General features: G+C 40.1%; 1 protein-coding gene across 2 annotated transcripts in view; it reads left to right on the top strand.

The window, feature by feature from the left end:
• sema6e (sema domain, transmembrane domain (TM), and cytoplasmic domain, (semaphorin) 6E) overlaps positions 1-24,061 on the top strand; it is a 501,529-nt gene extending 477,468 nt beyond the window's left edge. For both annotated transcript variants that reach the window (XM_055163313.1, XM_020924606.2), the window contains one exon: positions 18,020-24,061. In XM_055163313.1, coding sequence (XP_055019288.1) covers positions 18,020-19,299 — 1,280 coding nt within the window. In that variant the 3' untranslated portion in view covers positions 19,300-24,061. The remainder of the gene's footprint in view (positions 1-18,019) is intronic.
• Positions 24,062-24,277: the final 216 nt, after the last annotated feature.

The following is a 24,277-nucleotide window of genomic DNA, read 5'->3' as shown; positions in this document are numbered from 1 at the left end:
AGTTCTTAATCTGTTTACATACCCACCTGTTGGGACTATTTTTAGCAGCGCGCACACACCTCCACGCGCCCCCGTCGCGCCGAGGCCATCCGCCGACCTCCTCCCAGCTGCCAGAGCGCGGCGGAACGTCTGGCTGTCACTCACTCATCCCTCTCCATCTCCCCCTCTCCCTCTCCCATCATGCTTTGCTCCCACTCCTCTTTGTAGACGCGCCTTCCTCCATCGGGCGTCCTGATTGGCTCCCCGCCTGTCACCGCAGCGCGTTTGATCTCCTCCTTCGCCGTCTCTTTCTTCAGCCCATCTGTCGCGCGTACCTTTTTTGGCAAACTCGGAGATGGCTATATTAAGCCGCCGCCGAGCCGAGACCGTTCTGACGCCGACAAAAAAAAAAAAAAAAAAAAAAAAAGATAAGGCGACAAAGTGAAAAGAACAATGCAGAGCCAAGCTGCGTTCAAGGCCAGACGGAGAGAGAAGTTTTTCAAATGCGGCGAATGGAATAAAGTTTTGGTGGTAGTCAAAGTATGTGCTGCAAACTATATTTTTGAATGTAACTTTATAAATACATTAACAGTTTACGGAGATTTTGATTGGACATGCAGATTTACAAAGACAAGCTACTTTAATATACAAGTTTCAGCGTATATTTTGCAAGTTTTGATCAGATTGAAGGTAAAATTTTCAATCGTAGTTAGCAAAATGATTTATATTGGAAAGTGAAATGTTGGTTAATTCTATCAGCACAAAAAAAAAAAATTACAATTTGCCGAAAAGAAACAGAATCTAATAAGGCAACAAAGTAAAAAGAACAAAGTGGAGCCAAGCTGCGTTCAAGGTCAAACAGAGAAAGAGAAGTTTTTCAAATGTTCGGAATATAATAAAGTTTTGGTCTTAGTCACAGTTTACGGAGATTTTACTGTATTTTTTGGACTATAAGTCGCTTTGGAGTATAAATCGCACCAGCCAAAAAATGTGTAATGAAGAAGAAAAAAACATATATGGGGCCCGGTCAAGCAGAAGTAAAGAGCAAGGCCAAAAATTCAAGTTAATGCATCTGATATAAAAATGTACTCAACAGATACATATGTACTCTAGTTTATGTAGTCTTCTGTACCATTTTTGGTTCTAAAGTTACATGTGTTTTAAACAGACCATGTATGAAACATGGAACAAAAATTATTTCCCAAATTTCAAAGACCTGCAAATCATGTAAATAAATGGATGTATTATTATTATTATAGCTGACAAATTATACAAAATCATGCACCTTCTACTTGTTTGCACAATTTTCCCTCCGTTACTTTTCCCTCTGTTACCATGACCTTTCTTAATAAAAAATCTCATTAGTCAAAAAGTAAGAGGTTTTTCAACCTAATCTTGTACCATATGGTAGAAAACTATATGAAGCAAATATTCAAACCAGTTTGTTAAGGATATGGAAGTGAGAACCAAGAGTTATCACTGTTTGGATTTATTGCCCAAAAAGTGCTGCATATTTCATTCCCTCCGTTACCGACATGAGTTTTTAAATTTTTTGTCAACAACTTGAAAGAATATCACAGGTTTAACTTGACCCTGTTGGAGTGTAACTCTTTCCTACATTCTGATACTTTACTTATTTCAATAGTCCCTCTAGTTTCTGAATAAGAACTATTTGAATGTAAAAAAATCTGACCCTGTTTCCCTCCGTTACCACTTGACCAGGACCCAAATATAAGTCGCACCGGACTATAGGTCACACTTTTTGAGATCAGGAACCAACATTTCATCTTGAAAGTGAAGTTCTAGTAATAACAATAGAAGAGAGAACAACAGACTGTTAACGTCACATATGAACAGTTCTTCAGATAAATATAACATAAACAACAGAACAGAACAAGTTTAACAAACTCTCCATCTCACTCCAAATCACTAAATCCATTCAATTCTTCATCCTCGGTGTCACTTCTGAACAACTCCGCGACCTCCGGAGGTAAACAGAGCGCCGCTTCCTCTTCTGCGTCACTGTCGTCAGACTTGGCATCAGTTCCAGTTAATATTATTCCGGCCTTTCGGAATCCTGACACAATGGTTTCAGTTGTCTTTGTTTAAATTTTAAATTGTCAGCGATACAGAAGTAATGGTACGATCTACTGACATGATACAGTCAGGACAGAGGCTCTTTTTCTTTTTTCTGCAGGAGACATGCGCAGTAGAGCCAAGTGACAGTGGTACAGGAGGAACAGGAGCAGCAGATACTGGCACACAAGACTAGAGCGCCCTCTTGTGGCTGTCACTGTGAACATTTTAACATATAAGTCGCACTGGAGTATAAGTCGCAGGAAACACCCAAACCATGAAAAAAGTGTGACTTGTACTCCAAAAAATACAGTAGTAATAGTGTAATTAAACATGCAGATTTACAAAGATAAGATACTTTTATATATGAGTTAGAGCAATCTTCCAAATTTTGATCATATTGAATGTAAAATTTTCAATCATAGTTAGCAAAAGATTAATATTGGAAAGTGAAAAGTTGGTTAATTCTATCAACAACAAAAAAATCTGAATTTGCTTAAAAGAAACAGAATCGAATAAGGCGACAAAGTGAGAAGGACAATGCAGAGCCAAACTGCTTTCAAGGCCAGACAGAGAGAGAAGTTTTTCAAATTCAGCCAAATGGAATAAAGATTTGGTGGTAGCCAAAATATGTGCTGCAAACTATATTTTTTAATCTTACTTTATAAATATATTAACAGTTTACAGAGATTTTAGTTGTAGCGTAGTTGGACGTGCAAATTTACAATGACAAGTTACTTTTAAATACAAGTTTCAGCAAACGTCTTCCAATTTTTTATTACAGTGAATATGACATTTTAAAGCATAATCGGCAAAATACAGTACAAAAAAGAAAAAGTTGCTTAACTGTATTAAAATTTTCACAGTAACAAAATTGCATAAGGCGACAAAGTAAAAAAAAAAAACTGCAGAACCAAGCTGGGTTCAAGGTCAAACAGAGAGAGAAGTTTTTCAAATGTTTCGAATATAAGAAAGTTTTGCTGCTTGTCACAGTTTACGGAGATTTTATTTGCAGCGTGATTAGACATGCAGATTTACAATGACAAGCTACTCATAGTTAGAAAAATGATTCATATTTGAAATTGGAAATTGTTATCTCTATCAAAAACAAAACAAAAATGTTAGAATTTGCCCAAAAGAAACAGAATCAAATAAGGCGACAAAGTAAAAGTCAATTATAGTTAGAAAAATGATTAGTATTGGAAAGTGAAAAGTAGGTTTATTATATTAACAACAAAAAAAAACACAATTTGCTTAAAAGAAACAGAATCGAATAAGGCGACAAAGTGAAAAGAACAATGTCGAGCCAAACTGTGTTCAAGGCCAGACGGAGAGAGAAGTTTGAATAAAGTTTTGGTGGTAGTCAAAGTCTGTGCTCCAAACTCTATTTTGAATGTAACTTTATAAATACATGAACAGTTTATGGAGATTTTAGCAGTAGTGTGATTGACATACAGATTAACAATGATGAGTTTCAGCAGATGTTTTTCAAGTTTTTAATACTGAGCATAGACTTTTCAGTCCTAGTTGGAAAAGTTAATTACAATTGGAAAAGTTGGTTAAGTTCATAAACTCGACAAAGTTTCACAGTTTGTGGCCTTGTACTATTTTGCCTGTCAAACCAAATCAAATCAAATGTATCTCACCAAGTAGAGTGACCGGATGGAAAACAACCAAATGTGGGACAAAGCTTAAAAATGAGGGACATCTTGTTGGAAAAATATGTATATGTTTTTTTTTCTAAACCAAAGCTGTTCAATTGTCTTCTTATATACTTTAACTTCTTGGGTTATTTTTAAAGACAATAGGTGAGTTTCAGCTGATGTCATTGTTATTAAAAGCCCGCGTTGCATGCTGGGAAATATTTTGGTCGGAGGCAAGAAACACTAAGCGGTCAAACACAGTGCATAACCTCGCGTATTTATCCCCGATAATGGTCAATTCCTGCTGCATTATCGGATGCACAAATAGAAGCATGGAAGAAGGAAAATGTCTTGTTCGTATTCTGAGTGAAAAGAACCACTAACGGTGAATTAAACGGCTTTCAAACATTCGCAGAGCAAACGTAGAAGATCCTAACAAACCGTGGACTCCAACAAGTTCAACAACACATCGAGACTCTTGGAGGTTTTCATCTTTTCTGCTGTGAATGGCCCAGGAGTTTCCACCAAGTCATTGTGGATATCGCCGAAGTGAATATTTGTCCAGGTAGTTGGCGATTCCGACCAGAAATTTGGTTTGGTCCACCTTTTGTAGGGGTTGAAAAGGGTGATTTGGCGTCCGTCGATGCTTATGACCAATTTCTATTTCTAGTCAAATCGTCTTGGGTCCTCTGCCGTTAGAGTGGATAAATAACCGGGATCAAACCCTTTACGTGCTTTCTCGCTCCGTCCGTCATGTTGAATTGGTGTTTCTTGCCGCCGACCAAAATAATTCCCAGCATGCAACGCGCGCTTTTGTCAACAATGAAACTCACCTATACAGTCAAGTGTATTTACCTTGTTAACATGTTTCTGCTGCATCTTCAGAACTGTTCTCGGTGTTGTTGGTGGCGACCAGTCGTATATCAGCTGTTGTTACTTCCTGTGGCCGTGGTCAGTCTGATGGATCTGGCAGGTCTCTCAGACTGACCACGCCTCCCGTCGCCCGGTGTTCTCTGGAGGAGGGTGTCCCAGGTGTGTGAAAGGAGGAACGCCCAATGAGCAGTGGGTTGGCGAACAACAAGTTCAAACTCTGGATCAGGGAGGCCAGTGAAATCAGGAAACGAGGCGTGGACAGCAGTAACAGTGATGATGGAGTGTTCCTCCTTTCCACACCTGGGACACCCTCCTCCAGAGAACACCTGACGACGGGAGGTGTGGTCAGTCTGAGCGACCTGCCAGCTCCATTAGGCTGACCACGCCTACAGGAAGTAACAACAGCTGATATACGACACGTCAGCAACAACACCGGGGACAGTTCTGAAGATGCAGCAGCAGCAGCAGATAAGGTCGATAAGGTAAATACATCTTCTGTATTGTCTTTAAAAAGAACCCGAGAAGTTATGTTTTTTTCTTTTTTAATTTCACTCCCTGTTTAAACAAGACACTTTAATTCCTGTATTCTGTTGCATTTTGGCCAGTCTTGTTGTTTATTTTCAGTTACTTATTTTGGGCAAGTAAACATTTACGTTCTTTTACAATGGAACATAGTATCCTTCATATTGACATCAGTGCAATCGTACCAACAGAAACAAGAACAACAACAACAAACATTGCAAAAAAGCAATGGGTCTTCTAATTTAACATAATGATCATTCTTTTACAAGCGCTCAAGTGGAGTTGCTAGCACTCCCGTCTCACTTCACACAGCCTTTAACACACGTTCTAACACCATAGATACTAAATTAATGGTGAGAAGACGGGAGCTGCTGCAGATCTCTGATGAAAATGAAGTTTTGTTTCTCAGAGTGAAATGGACACAACCCCTATCACACCTTACAACTTTTGGTCATATTGAATATAAAATGTTCAAACCAAGTTGGCAAATTAATTGGAATTGGAAAAGTTCACTCTGTAAACAAGAAAGTTTTGAAAATCTTCAACCTAGGTCAACCTTTTTGGCAGACTCGTGGGTGGATCTATTAAGAAGTGAAAATAATAATGTAGGACCAAATGTCACTTTACAAATACAGTTTTACAGAAATATGAGATTTTAGAAGTATAAAGTAACTTGGTATAAACATTAAAGTACTATGTGTAAAGTTTTAGATATCTGTATTTAAATTTGAAACGGTGTACTTTTACATTTACTTCACCACTTTAAAGAGTATCTATCTGTACTTTCTAGTCTATGGACTGAAAAGTTAAAGTTTTTAAGTATTTTTTTGTTATAGATTGAGACCTGCAGATATTTTTGAGTCGTTTATTTTAAGCATGTTCATAGTTTGAGCAAATCAAAATATACAAATAAAAATAACTAGAAAAATTAAGAATAAAATCAGTTGAAATTAGCCCATTTTTTATCTTTGAGTGTCCTGAAAAGCGCTATAGAAATAAAATGTATTATTATTCATGTATTAAAATCACTACATCTGAATTTTAAAGTATCTGTCCGGAATATTTTTACTCACAAAGTACATTTTTAACTGGTACTTCAATACTTTTTAGGGATGTAACAATATCCAAATCTCACTGTACGATATTTTCACGATATACATCTCACGGTACGATATTTATTGCAATATTTTCTGGAGGCTTACAAAATTCGGAATACTCTACTTTTTCCTCTTAAAATGCCTTGACAAGACTTAATCCAAAGAACTAAGACTTAAAAGTGCTTAGAACTGTTATTTCTTCATGTAGTTTGCACCAAAATGGAGCAAAGGATCATGGTATATGTAGTTCCTTCTGTTTTTTTAGCTATTGCTGCACTATAACAATAAATTTAAGCAAAAAAAAACTTGCAATTTGATATATTATGATGGATCACGATATTACTGAGAGACTTTTGAAGATATTTTGGGTATTGTTACATCCATAGTACTTTTACTTAAATAGATTTTTTCAAGTGATATTTGTACTTTTCTTTGTAGTATATCTATATCTGTACCTTTACTTGTATAACACTGTATTTTAGCAGCATCTTAATTGGACATGCAGATTTCCAATGACACTCAGACTTTACATTTTTCATGACATTTCACGAGTTTTGGTGATATTGAATCATTCCGAAGGTCTAATTTACAGTCCTAGTTGGCAAAAAATGAAATCGGTCAAATTGGCTCACCCCATGAACTAGAAAAAGTTTCACAATTTGTCCCAAAAATTACAAAACACAAACTTTTTTCCCTCAGAGTTTAGGTCGGGAAGCTCAAATGCACATTTCAGCTATATGAGTTTTTGACGATATTTTGAATACAGATAAAGCGTTTTGGAATATTGTTAAAGGTGCACTGTGTAACTTTTGTTGGGGAGGGTACTTCACGTGCTAGTCTCCATGTACTTAACAGTTCAGCCTTGAAAGTTTCACAGTATGACATTAAACTTCTCTGTCTCTATGGAGGTGCGCAGGCAAAGGTACAAATCTGATTGGTGGAACTATAAAATGACCTTTAATGAAACAAAGGCTGAACAGATTTTTAATGCCATATTGCGGAACATTAGTCAGGCCGGCACCACCTAGTGCCTCCGCTCAGTTTCATTCCGATCCAGCGACTAGGTCAGGAATCAGAATACACTAGATGGTTTGCAAGAACCCTGGAAGTTGTAGACCACGCACCGGCCAATCAGCGAAGAGCTGTGAAGGCATGACGTCAAACTCAAGCGTCTGTCGAGATGGACGTAGACGAAACCATACATTTTGTGTTGGCAACGATTCCCGAGATAGAAGATTTAAAGCCAAAGTAAAGAGTATGAATGTGTGGATTTGGGAAAACCTTAATATACCAGTTATTCCCGTTAGTGGTGCATTACATACATCACGACCAAATAGCAGCAGTTGGTTAAATAAAAAAAGTACCTGTCTACCTTCAAGCGAATGAATCCTAATCAAACAGAACAGATTCCAGGCACTCCAAACAAGTAGAAAAAGTTTAAAAATCGCACGAGGAAAAATATAGTTCCTTAACTAGTCTTCATCAGGCAAGCCCTGATGAAGACTAGTTAAGGTCAAAACATGTTGGCTTTGGCCATTCAAATAAAGGCCTTTTAACTATATTTTTCCTCGTGCATTTTTTAAATTTTTTCTACTTGTTTGGAGTGCCTGGAATCCGTTGTGTTTGAGTTTTGATCCTTTTTCTAAGAGCACATTCTACCTGCTCCTACTGACTGGAACACCTGCAGCAAACAACCGCATTTTTGTTCTTTCTGAAAGAATCCTAATGCTGCGAGGTCAGACAGTTTCCCTGAAGTGAAACTGGCCGATGAATCGGGCTAGCGGAACCTACCAAGCAAAGAAAAAAACATCTCCCAAAAGACAAAAAAATGGCGTACCCCAAAGTTATACAATGCATCTTTACACCACAAAGCATCAGGTTAAAACATGTGATGCTTAAAGCTGCACTGTGTAACTTTTTGATGGGGGGTCCGTCACCTGCTTGTCTGGAATGTTCCACAATGCGCCATTAAACAACTGTACCTCACATTTATTAAATTACAGGTGGTTTTATTGCTCAAAAATACCTAGAAAACAGACATTCTGACTGTGAGTGGTGTCGCCTCTCCACAGATCTGAACTGTAATTTGGTCTTGTTTGGTCTCCATGGAGATAGAAAGGTTTAATACCGTACTGCAAAACAATCCAGACAAAGCAATAACGTCTCCATGGAGAAAAAGCTTTTGGCGAATCTTTAAATAAACCCGTTTTCTTTCTTTTCTTTTTATTTTTCTTCACTCTAGCACTGCTCATTTCCATTTGTCAGGTCAAACTTAAAATTCACACGCCCCCGCGTTATCACTATCTCATAATTGTAATATTATAATTTATTCTGTGTGCACAATATAAAAGCACAGAAGACAAATCCAGCGTTCTGGCATCTACAGGTCAAAAGTTTGAGTCTAAAAATGTTTCGGAAATTGTTGTTATTTGATTTTGTTTTCCTTCCAAAATTTTTAGACCATTATTTGGCTCATTAGTTGGAACATGGGCTTTAGTACTTTTATTTTTTAATACATGAAAAACAGGACTTGTTCATTTTATACAGCTTTGTTGTGATCTGAAGTTATTCCTCACTTATACATTCTGAGCATCCTAGTTATTCACAGTGATGAGTTTAGAAGCACAACTGCAGAGACCAGAGCGGAGTTTTGTCATGACAATAAAGCTAACAACAATCAGCATGCTAACGGCACACTTCCTGATTCTTAGACAATGAAACACTTCATGAGTGCACAGCAATAAAGAGCTTCTTATACAATATATCTGTACGCTAAGACCAAGTCATTGTTTTGCAAGTCTCAAGTAAGTCCAAGTCTTTGACCTCAAGTCCAAGTCAAGTCTCAAATCAAAGACGAGCAAGTCCAGGTCGCATCTCGAGTCACTGGCCCATAAGTCCAAGTCAAGTCCAAGTTGTTTGCTTTGAGCTTCAAGTCATTTCAAATCTTTAGACCAAAAAAAGTACCAAATATAGCTTAGATTTTTGCTTTTAAACTAAACTGTACTTAAAAAATCATGGTATATTTCTATATGAGTATTTATATAAGAGTTGTAGAAATGCCATTTTTTCCTTTTTAAATGTCTTCACAACATCTTAGTGTGAATCATTACGGTCAGAATAGAAAGAATTTAGATTTAAAAGTGCTTAACAACAGTTATTTTGTCGTGTAGTCTGCACTGAAATGGAAGGATCATTTCCTATGCAGTTTCCTCTGTTTTACTGGATTGTACTGTATATTACTGTAGTACATTTGAGGATACCATCTCACAGTACTTCAGTTACATCCAAAGTAACAAATAGAGAAGTGGGAGGGACACGTACCAGTTTGTTCCTGTAAAATTCAGCACTGCATTTATCAACTGTAAAGAGAAAAGTATTTTCTAAAAACATATATATATTTTAGGAGAAGCATCAAGTCCGTGTCAAGTCCCAAGTCACTGACCTTCAAGTCCAAGTCGAGTCCCAAGTCTTTGCCTATTTTATCAAGTCAAGTCTCAAGTCCTAAAAAATAGTGCAGAAAGAACAAAAATGTGGCTGTTTGCTGCAGGTGTTCCAATCAGTAGGAGCAAATAGAGGGTGCTCTTGGAAAAAAGGATCAAGACTCAAGACACAACGGATTCCAGGCACTCCAAAACAGTAGAAAAATTTAACACATCACACAAGGAAAAATATATAATTAAAAGGCCTTTATTTGAATGGCCAAAGCCAACATGTTTTGACCTCAACTGGTCTTCATCAGGGCTTAATTAAGAACAAAGCATGGGTGTGGCCTTCAAATAGAACACATCAACCAATAGCAAGACTGGAGTAAATTGGAGGCAGACAAAACAGGTGCACAAAGAACAGGACATGGTACAGGCAAAAAAAAAAAAAAAAAAATATAATATATATATATATATATATATATATATATATATAAAAAACAATTATAAAAGAACAATTATAAAAACAGGACAAATCAAAGTCCTCATTTAACCCTGGATGTTCACATGCTCTCAGTTTATGAATCCAGAAAGCTTCTCTTTGATTTAATTTTTGAAGTCTGTCTCCACCTCTTGCCAGTGGTTTCACATGTTCAATACCCTCAATACGAAGTAGAGTGTCATTGCTATTATGATTCTCACAAAAATGGCGAGCCATTGGGTAATCTTGATTTTTAACCCTGATTGCGTATTTGTGCTCAGCTAAACGATCTCGCATACGCCTTTTAGTGCGGCCAACATAGAAAAAGCCTTCTGGACAAGGGCAAGACAGACGATATACCACATGAGTAGTATTGCAATTAATGAAATAATTTTGTGTGAATGATCTACTATTGTGTACATCCTAAAAAATAGTGACTCAAGTTTGACTCAAGTCCAAGTCACGACTTGCAAGTCCCCGCCTCTGGGAATACTAACACATTTACATGATATGAATAAAAGCAAAAAAATATATATCACAATAAAATTCAAATTTCAAAATAAATAAAATGGCAAACATGACAAAAGACTTCATTTTAAATATTTAAAGGGCCCATGTTGCGTTGTTTTCTGTTTTTTATGTTCTAATGTTGTTTCCTCGTCACAAACAGACCTGGAGTTGTGTTTTGTTTCATTCAGGCATGTTTAACACACCAACCCTGCAGATTTCTCAAACCAGAAATGCTGTTACACATTGTGATGTCATACAGAAGTGCTCCGCTGTGTTTTTAAACTCTGTAGGTGAGTTTCATTGTTGACAAAAGCGCGCGTTGCATGCTGGGAATTATTTTAGCCGGCGGCAAGAACGTAAAGGGTATTGATCCCGGTTATTTATCCACTCTAACGGCAGAGGACCCAAGACGATTTGACCAGAAATTGGTCATAAGCATCGATGGAGCCAAATCACCCTTTTCAACCCCGACAAAATGGTGGAACAAACCAAATTTCTGTTCAGAATCGCCAATTACCTGGCCAAATATTCACTTCGGCGATATCCACAATGACTTGGTGGAAACTCCTGGGCCATTCACAGCAGAAAAGATGAAAACCTCCAAGAGTCTCGATGTGTTGTTGAACTTGTTGGAGTCCACATTTTGCTCGGATCTTCTACGTTTGCTCTGCGGATGTTTGAAAGCCGTTTACTTCACCGTTAGTGGTTCTTTTCACTCAGAATATGAAAAAGACATTTTCCTTCTTCTGTGCTTCTATTTGTGCATCCGATAATGCAGCAGGAATTTACCATTATTGGGGATAAATACACAAGGTTACGCACTGTGTTTGATCGCTATCATGTTTCTTTCCTCCGACCAAAATATTTCCCAGCATGCAACGCGGGCTTTTAATAACAATGACGTCAGCTGAAACTCGCCTATACACCTTCATTAGAATCATTTCGATCATTTCAGCCCTGGAATTGATAATCTCTGCTAAATGAAAGGTAAAAGGTAGCTGTTATCTTGAAAACCATCGCTTCATGACATCACAAGGTGGAACAGAGCATTTTGAGCTTTGGAGATGTAAACAGACTTATAATGTGGGGTTACTCCAACAAGAGCATGGAACAAAATACAACTCTAGGTCTGTTTTGAGGAGGTAACAACATTATAACTTGGCTTAAAGATCAAAAGAATCAATTTCACGTAATACACGATCTTTTATTTTACCCGAAAGCGGCTCTTGTGCTCCCCCTGTCCCCTTGGTAGAGCATTTCATCTTTCCCTCTCACTAGTTTTAGGTCCATATGCGCAGTGTGTGTTGCGAGAGCCCTGTTTACCTCCTCACCTCCCGCTGAGACACTTGACACAGCGCCCTCTAACCAGGAGGCGTCTGTGCCAGGCCCCCATGAGTCACTGGCACTGAGAGAGAGAGAAAAGGGAGTATTTAAGGACGCTAACCTGAAAAGTATAGGACAGTTTTCCAATACCTGAAAGTGTATGGAAAATCCGACAGAAGACAAGTCTGTGGGACATCGAGGAGTGTCCAGGAAAGTATTTATAGGTGGATATTAAAGGCTAAAGATGTTGTGAACGGAATATTGGTGTAGTTTTGAGGTAAATGTTATGTTCAGAGTGAGGAAAATAAAAGGGTACGTGAGGTTTGATTTTATATGCGGTAAAGGGGTGCACGTTCCGGTAATCGATCAAATTGTTACACTGCTAAGTGAAACCGTTTTATTCATAAGCTTGTCTTAAAGGTGCATTGTGTAACTTTTCTGCTTATTTCTATGGAGATGTCATTGCTCTGCCTGGAATGTTCCACAGTATGACATTAAACAGCTCTACCTTACATTTATTCAATTACAAATGGTTTTATAGCTCAAAAATACCAAGAAAAACATCAATTCTGACTGTAAGTGGGGTCGCCTCTCAGCAGATCTGACCTGTAACTTGGTCTGGTTTGGTCTTTGTGAAGATAAAAAGGTTTAATACCATACTGTGAACCATTCCAGGCAAAGCAATAACATTTTCATGGAGAAAAGCATGTAATGGACCCTCCACCAGAAAAGTTACACAATGCACCTTTAGGAAACATAGTTAGGGACCTCAGGAAGAAAAACAGATTTCCTTTCACTAATGGGGCTCCAATTTAATTAAATATGTCAACTGTATTACACCATTAGTCTTCTTTTTTCAAGCAAGCAACAAAAGGGACAGTGTGTAACTTTCTGGAGATGGACTGTCACCTGCTTGGTTCCATAGAAATAGAAAGTTAAAATCAGACTTCAGAACATTGTCCATGGTGATAGATGATTTCGGAGGAAGAAGGTTAGAGACCTAGCCAGGCTGGTGCCACCAGTGCCTCCGCTCAATTTCATTTCTGTCCAGCGTCAGGAATCGGAATACACTAGACAGTTCACAAAAACCCCCGAAGTGCGAGTTCAGGCACCAGCCAAATGAAAAAAAGCAGGAAAAAATGTTTGGTGAATTTTATCAAGGGGAAAGACATTATTGCCCTTCTTGCTACGGGATTTGGCAAAAGCTTAATATACCAGTTAGCCCTGTTAGTGGCGCATTACATACATCACGACCAAATAGCAGCAATTGGTTAAATAAAAAAGTACCCACCTACCGTCGAGCAAATGAATCCTAATGCTGTGAGGTCAGACAGTTTCCACGAAGTGAAAGCAGCTCATGAATCAGACTATTAGAGACCCCTGCTATACTGTGAAATATTCTAGCCAACATTTCCATGGAAACAAGCAGGAGAGAGGCCCACCTACAGGCCAAATAAATCAGGTTTATGTAGCCTGCTCAGGTTAAGGTCAAAGTCAACTTTATTTATATAACACATATAGCATCCAAAGTACTTTAGAGTGCAGGGCAATTAAAACGCTACAATCTTAGACTCAAACTCAGAGTAAGGATGGAAGCTTTTCAGTGCAATAACCCTAACTGAATGATTTTATGAATGAATGTTACATACTTTGGCCTTAATTGGCCTTCTTGGCCATTTGTTTACATTCTTTTTGTAATATAAAAATGTAAAAAGAAAATATACATACAACAGTGGCATTCACATAACATCACAATATTCTAGAGTCTGGCTTAAATCTACTTTAATTATGTCTTCTGTAACTTTTCTGGTGGAGGGTCCGTCAAATGCTTTTCTTCATGGCGATGTTTTTGCTTTGTCTGGAACGTTTCACAGTATGGTATTAAACCTTTCTATCTTTATGGAGACCAAACCAGGCCAAATTACAGGTCATATCTGTGGAGAGGCGACGCCGCTCACAGTCAGAATGCCTGTTTTTTGAATATTTTTTAGATATAAAATCACCTGTAATTGAATAAATGTATGAATAAATGCCAGGCAGGCGCCACCTAGTGCCTCTGCTCAATTTCTCCAGCGAGTTTGCAAGAACCATTGAAGTGTGAGTTCAGGCACCAGCCAATCAGCGAAGAGCCATACATTCTGTGTTGGCAATGATTCCCGAGATCGAGGATTTAAAGCCGGAACAAAGAGAATGTTTGGTGAATTTAATCAAGGAGAAAGACGTATTTGTCATTGTTTCTATGGGATTTGGGAAAAGCTTAATATACCAGTTAGCCCCGTTAGCGGCGCATTACATACGTCACGACCAATTAGCAGCAAATGGCTACCGTATTTTCCGGCCTATTGGGCGCGCTCTTAAGTCTCTAACCCTATCAAAAAATAACAGTGCACCCCATAAGCCAGAGCATCCTATACATGAATCCACTCGGGTGTCCCAGCACGACTTCAGTAAACTACAAAGCCACAGCGCACGCAAACACACACGGAGCAGACAACGACCGCACAGCGAAAAACACCCACAGCCACACTCATCACTCCACGCCGACGAGGAACGGAACGGAGGAACGAACCGAAAAAGCGAGTGCAATGTGCCACTTCTAGACACAACTGAGTCACTGCGAACACGCCGACAATCCAGCGATCCCAGACAGCACCCTCCCTACACGCCACAACTGGAACAAAGCCCAGAGTCACCGTGAACGCGCACAAACAAAGTCCCACTGACCCATCCAACTGTTGTGTTTCGTTTAAAGTCTGGTGCGGTTTATTTGTGAAAAAAGTTTGAAAATAGACCATTCAATGACAGTGCATCTTATAATGCAGAGTGCCTAATAGCCCGGAAAATACAGTAAATAAAAAAAGTACCCGACTACCATCAAGCGAACAAATCCTAATGCTGCGAGGTCAGACGGTTTCCAGGAAGTGAAACCGGTTGATGTCATACTGTGGAACATTCCAGGCAGAGCAATGACATCTTCATAGAAATAAGCAGGTTACAGATCTCCAGCCAAAAAGTTACACGGTGCACCTTTAAAAATGAGCAGACTTGTCAGAATTTTATTGTGAAACTGAATGTTTAACTGTCAAACTGCAGATTTGTTGAACTGTTTTATGGTTCATATCTCTGTAATTACCTGGCCTATCCATATGAATCAAAAACTGACACAAAGTTCAACCCCTTTTGGCAGTACTATTAAATAAACCATAAAAATAACATGGCAAATTCCCAATAAATAATACGGTTCAACATTTGTGGCTCATAACATTGACTGTTTCCTCCTAAATCAGTGAATCTCCCATAAAGTTATATCGCCCCCTGCCCTCCAGCTGACTTTATGACATCACGGGTGGCTGTCTATGTAATATATGTAATTACACCCAATTAAAAAGCAAAGCCAGAGTCTGCACACACATCACTGCGTGTGCCTCCGCTAACTGCCTCCCCCATCGCGCTCGCAATTATGATCTATGCCTTTTTAATGTGGTCAGAAGTCTGAGCACATTAGGCTAAATGAACTCCGAGTGAAAGATTGTTAATTGGAAAATGTATTCGAGGCGGTAACGTTGGGGAGAAGTAGACGACCCACTGTTCAGACTGGATGGATTGAAGGGAAAGAACACAAAGTTAGTTATAATTCGCCCTCAGCTATCAAAGTGTTGGTAATAAAAAAAAAAAGATTACGAGTGCAGACAAGGCTGTGGTATAACATAACACAACAAAACGCGAATGACTGATAAAGGGCAAGTATTACGCTATTTTCTTTTTATTATTATTCATTTATTTAAAACAGGGACGGTGCACAGAAAACATTAGACTCTGTAGAGCAATCCTGCAGTCCTTGAGCTATTTACACATTAAAAACACTTAAATTCTTTGTCATCAGTATCCTCTAAAACAGGGGTCTCCAACCTTTTTTCCTACCTTTACAAAACAAAAAAGAGAGAGCTACTAATTTCTAGCCTGATTGATCAGCCGGTTTCTCTTCGTAGAAACTTTCTGACCTCGCAATCTTAGGATTTGTTCCCTCTACGGTAGGCGGGTACTTTTTATCATTTAACCAATCGCTGCTATTTGGTCGTAACAGGGCTAACTGGTATATTAAGCTTTTTCCCAAATCCCATAAGAAGAAGGACAATAACATCTTTCCTCTTGATGAAATTCACCAAACATTCTCTTTGTTCCGGCTTTAAATCCTTGATCTCGGGAATCTTTGCCGACACAGAGTATAAGGCTCTTCACTGATTGTCTGCTGCCTGGACTCACATTTCCAGGGTTTTTGCGAACCATTTAGTGTATTTTGATTCCTGACCTAGTTGCTGGAGAGAAATGAAATGGAGCAGAGGCACTAGGTGGCAAAGAACCTGAGTAAATATAAGAACTACGGCGAGCCTTAGATGGGGAACAGCTTGATGCTTCTAAAACATAAACCATTATCCATTTATCGGTCACCAAAATGATACATTTACAATGGTAATTAATCAAATTTTACTTATTATGCACAATACATAGAACACCTTGGCGAGCTACTTGGAAGGGGGTGGAGAGCTACTGGTAGTTCCAGAGCTTCAGGTTGGAGATACCTGCTGTACAGTTCATCAACAACATTACCAACAAGACAGACGACATAAGTCAAACATTTCATAAGTCAAGTCAAAATTCAAATACATTTACATCTACACAATGCATCTATAGTGCCGTCAGATCAGTCAGAATGTTTAAACATTTGAAGAAGCCTAATGTTGACACGCCTGCTGCTCAGAAGAAATTGTTTTAGCCCATGAGACAAAGTGTGGGAGTTAGTGCAAGTTTTAAGTTCAGCTGCAAGAATGTTCCAGTTTTTTGCTGCTGTGTATGAGAAAGCAGACTGTCTCATCACAGAACGCTTAAAGTGAACAGTCAGATCAGAATTTATAAGTGAGCGAGATGTTCTAGTCATCTGCTCTGATCTTAACTGGAAGAAAAATCTTAAATTGTGGAGAATTCTTTGGAGCAGCCACATCTCAGAATAGACTTTAGTTTAACATGTTGTATCTATTGAGTATGTTACAATAATGATAAGTTAATGATTATTTTACTTTTGAACTTTGAGGGCTTGCGCTGATAACTGTTATAATGTTGTTTCTTCATCGCAAACATACCTGGAACAGAACATTTTGAGCTTTGGAGATAAAACAAACACAAGTCCAGGTTTGTTTTTGAGGAGGAGCAATGTTCTAACATGCCTTAAATCTCACAAGAGTCAATTTTGTGTAATACTACTTTCAAACTACTTTCCAAACAAATCAAACATATTTATTTACTTTCTACATAATCACTCTCAGTCTCTACTTTGAGGATAATATCTATTTGCGCCTCTCATCAACCTTATGTATCCCATTCATATCCGTTTTTCTGTCTCCTGTCCTATCTCTGTACCTTTGCCTCTCCTCTCCTCTCCTCCTCCTCTTCTTCACCCTCTGCCCGCTGTAGACAGGCCCTGACACCACAGATGGCATTCGCATTCGTGCACACCGGCTCTGATTAGGCGAGCTGGCAGGTTCCCGTCCGCGCCGCCTTTCACGCCATTAGGCAAAACGACTGGAGGGGTCACAGCGTCCAAGGACATCTGCATGCTAGATTTACCACACCTTTACAACCCAGAGTTTTGTACAGGCCTATGCTAGGCTTCATTAGCGCTGGATGTGACCGGCCCAGGCGCTTCTCTCTGATCAGATAGCAGTGTGGATTTGGGCCGTGCGTCAGGACCAGGGGATCTTGTTGTGATGTTGGCGCTCAGAAGAGTGAGGTGTGTGAAAATGACATTGGCTGCTCCGCTCCAGTCTGTGTTTAAAGTCTTCACGCAGCAGGACGGGAGCTTTCATGAAACCAAAGACACCCCCAGAGAAAGAACTGTGAAGTAGGAAAGGTGAGGGAAGGAGACGGTGGACAGTCAGTAGAGTGCAGACCTGTACACAGCCTGTCAGTCTGTCCCACCTGCTGCCTGATCTATATCAGCTCAGTATTAGCTCTGTATTAGCTCTAGATTAGGTCTGTACTGACTGACTCAGTTGAAAGTCCTCTAAACTGAAGTTGTGTTTTCTGTGTGTGTTTCAGGTGTGCGGCGCCCCCCAGAGGTGGAGAAGACCAACCACAGTGTCCACTACACCCTGCTGATCGCGTGTGTTCTGGTGGCCTTTGTCTTGGGAGCGTTCCTCTCTGGGTTCCTCGTGTCCTGTTACTGTAACCACACCGGGCACAAGACCAAGAAGCTGGCCAAAGACCCAGAAGCCCCCATCCCACACGCCCTGTCTCTGCGCAGCCTGGCCAAGCTCAATGGGCTTCTGGACAGCCAGAGCAAAGACGACAAGATGGAGGTGTCCTCTCCAAAGATCTACAACTCTCTATTTGGCAGCAGCAAAGACCACCACCTGCCCCGCAGGAACGGCCACCATGCGGTCACCATGGGAGACCTGATGCATTCGCACCATCACCATCTGCACCACTCCTCCGAGCTGTCAGGTCTGCCCACACCAGACTCCACCCCCGAGCTGCCCATTAAGAGCATGAAGGCCTTCAAGAACCAGTGGGAGAAGAACCAGAACTGTAACAACGCCAAAGACAAGTGTGGCCTCTCCAGACCGAGCTCCGCCATGCTGCCCCAGCAGGTCTACTCCTACTCCCACGGCCTGTCCAACGGCCTGCACCCTGAGGAGCGCAAGATCCACAACGTGGAGAGGGTTCTGTCCCAGCCCTTCTCTGGATACCCTCAGAAGGTCATGGAGGTCACCTCCCTGGACGAGCTGCTCAAGCACATCCACGAGGGGGGCAGCAGCAGTAAGCCCACCCAGCTCATGAGCCCCTCCAGCCTGATGGCGAGTGGAGGAGCAGGTCAGATGGCCTTCTCCAACCGCATCCAGCCCCAGATCCCCGAGACCGAGTCGGCTCCGTACTACAGCTCCTCTACACTGCCCCGGGACAGCCTGACCAGGCGCATGGACGTCCCCCCGGACATCCCCCCACACCACCAGTCCACCCTGGAGCGCAGGCACTCCTCCCAGAGGCACTCACTGCTCACTGCAGCCAACAAGATGGTCGCCAATGGAGGGGGAGTGATCCCACGCCAGCCCAGTTTTAGCCAAAGGAACGGGGGCCCTCACCAGCCCCCGCCCCATTTGGCCCGAATGAACTCCACTGGCAGTAGCTGTGAGGTCCACTACCCCCTCATCCCCAACGGATACCTGTCCCGCCAGCACAGCTACACCGGAGAGCAGGACCTGCCCCACAGAGGGGCCATAGTGCGTCGGGCCTCCTCCCTCAAACCAGACACTCCCCCAAAGCCCCTGTTCATCCCAGCCTCCTCCCCGGTCAACCAGCCAGGCAAGTTCAACTACTGAGGACTACAACAGGACTGGGACTCACTGTTTGTAGAGGAACGGACCTGACTCACGATCAGACCTGAGGCCCCCTGGTGGTCATGTGACTGCAGTGTCACTGGACAAGCCTCAGCTGAGCGTGGTTCCTCTGTCTGTCCAGCGAATATCTCTGTACCATATTGGTATAGCTGGGCTCCCTGCTTTCCTACAGACCGCTGACTGGGATGGCACGATGCCTCCTCATTTTAAACTGCCAACGTCGTGTGTGGATTTACTAAACCACTTTGTTTGGACAAATACAGAAGGACTTTATGTTGAAGACTTCAAACCCAGGATCCTGCGCCGCTTGGATACATGCTTTTGCTTAACCTTTTCTGATGTAGTGTTGGAGCAGCCCCGCCCACCTCTGATGTGTTCTATTATGCATGTGTGTGTATATATGTGTGTGTTTATAGCCACACCGTATATGTATACATATACATATGCAGTCTGTGCAAGTCGTGGTCCAGTCGGAGTCCCCTGAGTAGTTAGGCCTTATTAATAATCTCATCTTTGGGCAAATTAAACTCTCCCCCCGATCAAACAGAAGCTACGGCTCCAGTCCACGCTCTGCATTTGCCAAACTCTCTCTGACTACAGCCCAGTGTGGAGCTGAGGAGCAGGTCAGAGCCTCTCTCCCCTCCCCTCTCTCCTCTCCGTCCTCATCGTTCTCTCTCTCTCTTCATCTCCCTCTCTTTCTCTCACCCCTCCTTCTCTCACTCTTTCCTTCCCTCCCTCTCCTCTCTCCTCTCTCTCAGAAGGCGCTCACAGAATGGACTGCCGGTCTACTTATTCACTTTGTGTGCTATTGGTTGTAAATAAAGGAATAACTACTAGCCAAATCTTTACCTGTATGTGTTAATGTGTGCCTTATTTAAGACCGAAGGAAGGGAGGGGGATGCAAGGGGCTCCAGTGTGTTACCCGCTGTCTTTTGGTTCATTTTTTTGATTTTCATTTTTTGTACGCTTGTCAATGTGTCATACGGAGTGACGCGCTCATTCCACCCATGTATTAGCCATATCTGACTGTGAGTTTTTTGTTACATATTAATACGAGATGACAGTATTTTACTACACATGTTTATGAGATCTGGAATGTTCTATCCACATCCCTCAAGTGTGAAGATGCTGGACTCTATCGCAGATCTATACAAAGCAAATACATGTTTTATCTTATACTGACTCGCAGTTTCTGGTTCTTATGAGATCTTTCTGTTTTTCTGCAATAGTTTGTGGCGACTGGTAGTGAAAAGTGTGGGCTGAGTTTGGACTTATAACTATTAACAACGTTTTTAGATTCAGTCAGGGCAGTAGACGGGGGGGGGGGACAAAGAGGTCTGTTGTCCCGGGCCCCAGGATTTTAGGGGCCCATAATTTTACCTTATCTTCCTTTTTATATTAGAGGAGGCCCATGTCAGTGTTCTTGCCCCCAAATTTCTGTCCATTTTAGTATTCTGGGGGGTTGTGTTATTTTACAATGAAATTACATAAAAACAAAGTAAATAATGCTGATTCAAATTTTTAAAAATACTCAAATATTTACTCTATATGTCGATTTATCAAATATAAAAGGATTTTGCTCACCCAATATATATTTGCTCCACAAGCTTCTCAGATTTTTACATTTATATTCACTCTTTAATACCAAATATGCCAAACTGACTTTTTCTCAAGCATTAAAATCCAGCTCCCTACAAGTTTGAGATAAATATTTTAGCATAATAGTTACGGAGAGTAACAATAACTGAAATATCCTGATATCGTATCATCAAAAGTCTCACAATAATATCGTGGGCTGTCACAATATATCGAATTACAAGTTTCTGTGCTTAAATTCATGGTTTTACAGTAGCAAGAGCTTATGAACATCGAGAACTACATATCCCATGATTCATTTCAGAGCAGAAACCATGAAGAAATGTTTTTTTTACTTGAATTATTGAGATTATGATGGAAATAATTCACACCAAAATCTTGTCAAGGTATTTTAAAAGCAGAGAAGTGTCCCATCTACAATTATATCAGCCGCTTCAAAATATCGCAATAAAATATCGTACAGTGAGATTCATACTGTGATAATATCGTACAGAGGGATTTGGATATCGTTACATCCCTAATAGTAATACAATACATCAGTTTATACCCATATTTTAGTCAATAGACAAGCTGGATTTGATCATTATTGAACATTAATGAGGATATTTTATTGTTGACTGAGTGATCGTCTCTCTGGACAATTAGTATTACTCAAGTTTTATACAAAGAAAAGTAGCCATAAGTCGCCAATTTGGACATTAAATGTAGCCCATTTCTTTTCTTTTTTTCAACATTCAATTGAACCAGCAATATTGGGACAGAATAGTCAATAAAATACTGACAAAAAGATTAGAAATGTTGAAATGTTAAGACAGGTTTTGTGGAATTTCTATTGAGATAGGTGGGCCTGTCTGCGTTTTTGTAGCGTGTTCAGTCCGGGTGCAGGAGGAGAGCGCAGCAGGAGATCAGGAGCAGCATTCAGTCTGTTTCTGTTCTTTGGCTTCATTTTTGTGAGCACAGACAATCCCAATTCACACAGATATGTACAGTAGTAGTGAAAGGTAAAAGTATAGAAGCACTGGCCCTACTGAGGACAGGAGATTCACTCGCGCCGTCATGTGTCAGAACTGTATATTGCAGACGTACATGTAGATCTTGACAAAGCGACCCAAAAAAAAAAAATCTCTTGCGACCCAGTCTTTGGGAAACACTGGTCTGGAGGGTGTGACCCAAAGGACCGTGGGATAGTCATTAAAGTTATAAACAATATACGAAGCACATGATTGGCTGAGCTGATATTTAGATTCAAAAATGGTCAAAAATAAAAGTCCTTCTCACGTCAGACTTGGTCCACCTTTTCACTGCCAGAGTGTCACAGCTCACAGCTCCTCTTTAGTGTCATTAGAATGCATGGGAGTAACACTGTTTCTGCATAGCTTCAATGAACATGGATGGTACTGACGGCAAATCTACTCAAAGGTACAAATAAAGAAACTTTGAACCTTAAAGTGCATATGACCAGACTTTTCGTTTGAGTGAATCACAAAAAGATCACCTAAACCTAAAAAAAAGGTTAACCCAGTTCTCAGTTTTTGTTTAATTTCCTAATTGGAAGCTCTGACATTACACTAGGGAATTTTATAACTACAACTCTATAGTATACTGAGCCATAACCCCTCTAATGTACACAGAAATGATTATTTGACAAATAAAAATGTGAAAACGCCTTTATTTTGTTGAATATATGAAAGTGTTTCTTGCATGTAAATAGATATAGAACTCTAGAGTCTCCCTAGTGTGATGTCATTAGTACTTTTCAGCTCTACTAGGCTCTATTCACACTTGCCAGAAGACGTTTGGAAACACAGGGATGACAACTTTCGGTGTAGTTACCATATGGTAGTTACCGACTCTGGGCGCGAGATAAAACTGTAGATTCAGCAGCAGCGGTTTTCACAACCTGCCAGAGCTTTCCACGGGGACGGTACTCGAATCGCATCTTCCGTGTCACAGGGAGCTGGTCGTAACTGTTGATTCGCCGAACATAACTGAACGCTACAATCACATCTCTGTCTTTAATTTAACAAAATAAATGATAATACACAAATGAATAGGCAGTTTATAAAAGGAAAAAGAAAGAACACGTTGACATCTAGATGAAGAAAACTGGGCCATTTTCTCAGTTTTTCCAGATTTTGTCAAAGTTCAAAGCCCAAACAAAGTCGTCATCTGCAGGTTTCCAAATCTTCCGGTTTTGCGATGCAAGCGTGAATAAGAGCTTATTTTCAACATATTTTTCACCTTCTTTTCACAAACTGAAACCCGATTGGTGTAAAACTCATTTATATTTACATATATTCTCTCACCAAATTAAGTCACAATTCTAAAAACCTTTAAGCAGGTCATACGCACTTTAAGATTTAAGTTGAAACATAATGAAATATAATGGCTGATGGTTTTATGTATCCAGTCTAGAAGAATACAATGGATGTGACTGTGAAACTAAAAATTAACAAACAGATTTCAGTATATGTAGATTCTAAGTTTTGTTGTAAAAAGTATTTGGAGGTTAAATTAATTTGAGAAAGGCCGCTGACCACTTCTGTGCAACCACGTACTTGTTTTTATTTTTGTCTGTTTTATTGATTCAAATTACAAAGTACAGAGCGGCTAAATGAAAAAATATGGTTAAAGCTGCACTGCGTAGGATTTCTGGTGGAAGGTCTGCCATCTGCTTGTCTCCATGGTGATGTTGTTACTTTGGCGAAACAAATATATCTTTCATTTATTCGAGTATAGGAGTTTTTATTTCTTAAAACGACCATAAAAGCTTGCATTATACGGTTAGTGAGCCCACTTCTTCACAGATCTGACCTGTAATTTGGCTTCTTGATGTGGCTGCTCGTGTCCGTAACCTCTACATGCGAGTCAAGCAGGTGGCGGACCCTCTACCAAGAAAGTTACACAATGCAGCTTTAAAACAGTCAGCCACAAAGGTTTGTTATGATCGATTTGGTGAGTTGGAGATTAAAAACTAGTGGAGCATTAAATCGGTTTTGGAAATGGTCAAATATTGTAGCCGTTACGTCTGCAGAGAGGAATTGTGGCAGCTACCTGTTATTTTGTTAAAGAACACACATTATGCAAACTTGACTTTTTTGACCTTTTAACAATGTTATACTGTTCCCTCATGAAAAACAAACCTGGAGTTCTGTTTTGTTTTGTTGGTGCTTGCTTAATTTATCCAAACTTGTCTGCTCTGAGGAAAAAAAACCAAAAAAATTTACCAGGTCACAGGTACAAATATAGACTTCTACACATTTAAGTGATGAGACTAAACAGCAACCACATTTCAAATAAAGCTGCTAACCCTGTGTTCGATTATCTTGCAACTCCCACTTGGACCTCGGATTTTATGTCATGT

Source organism: Boleophthalmus pectinirostris, unplaced genomic scaffold (genome assembly GCF_026225935.1).
Source record: "Boleophthalmus pectinirostris isolate CB_2022bp ecotype Guang Dong unplaced genomic scaffold, ASM2622593v1 HiC_scaffold_6, whole genome shotgun sequence".
NCBI classification, from domain to species: Eukaryota; Metazoa; Chordata; class Actinopteri; order Gobiiformes; family Gobiidae; genus Boleophthalmus; species Boleophthalmus pectinirostris.
This window is presented reverse-complemented; position numbering and strand designations above follow the sequence as displayed.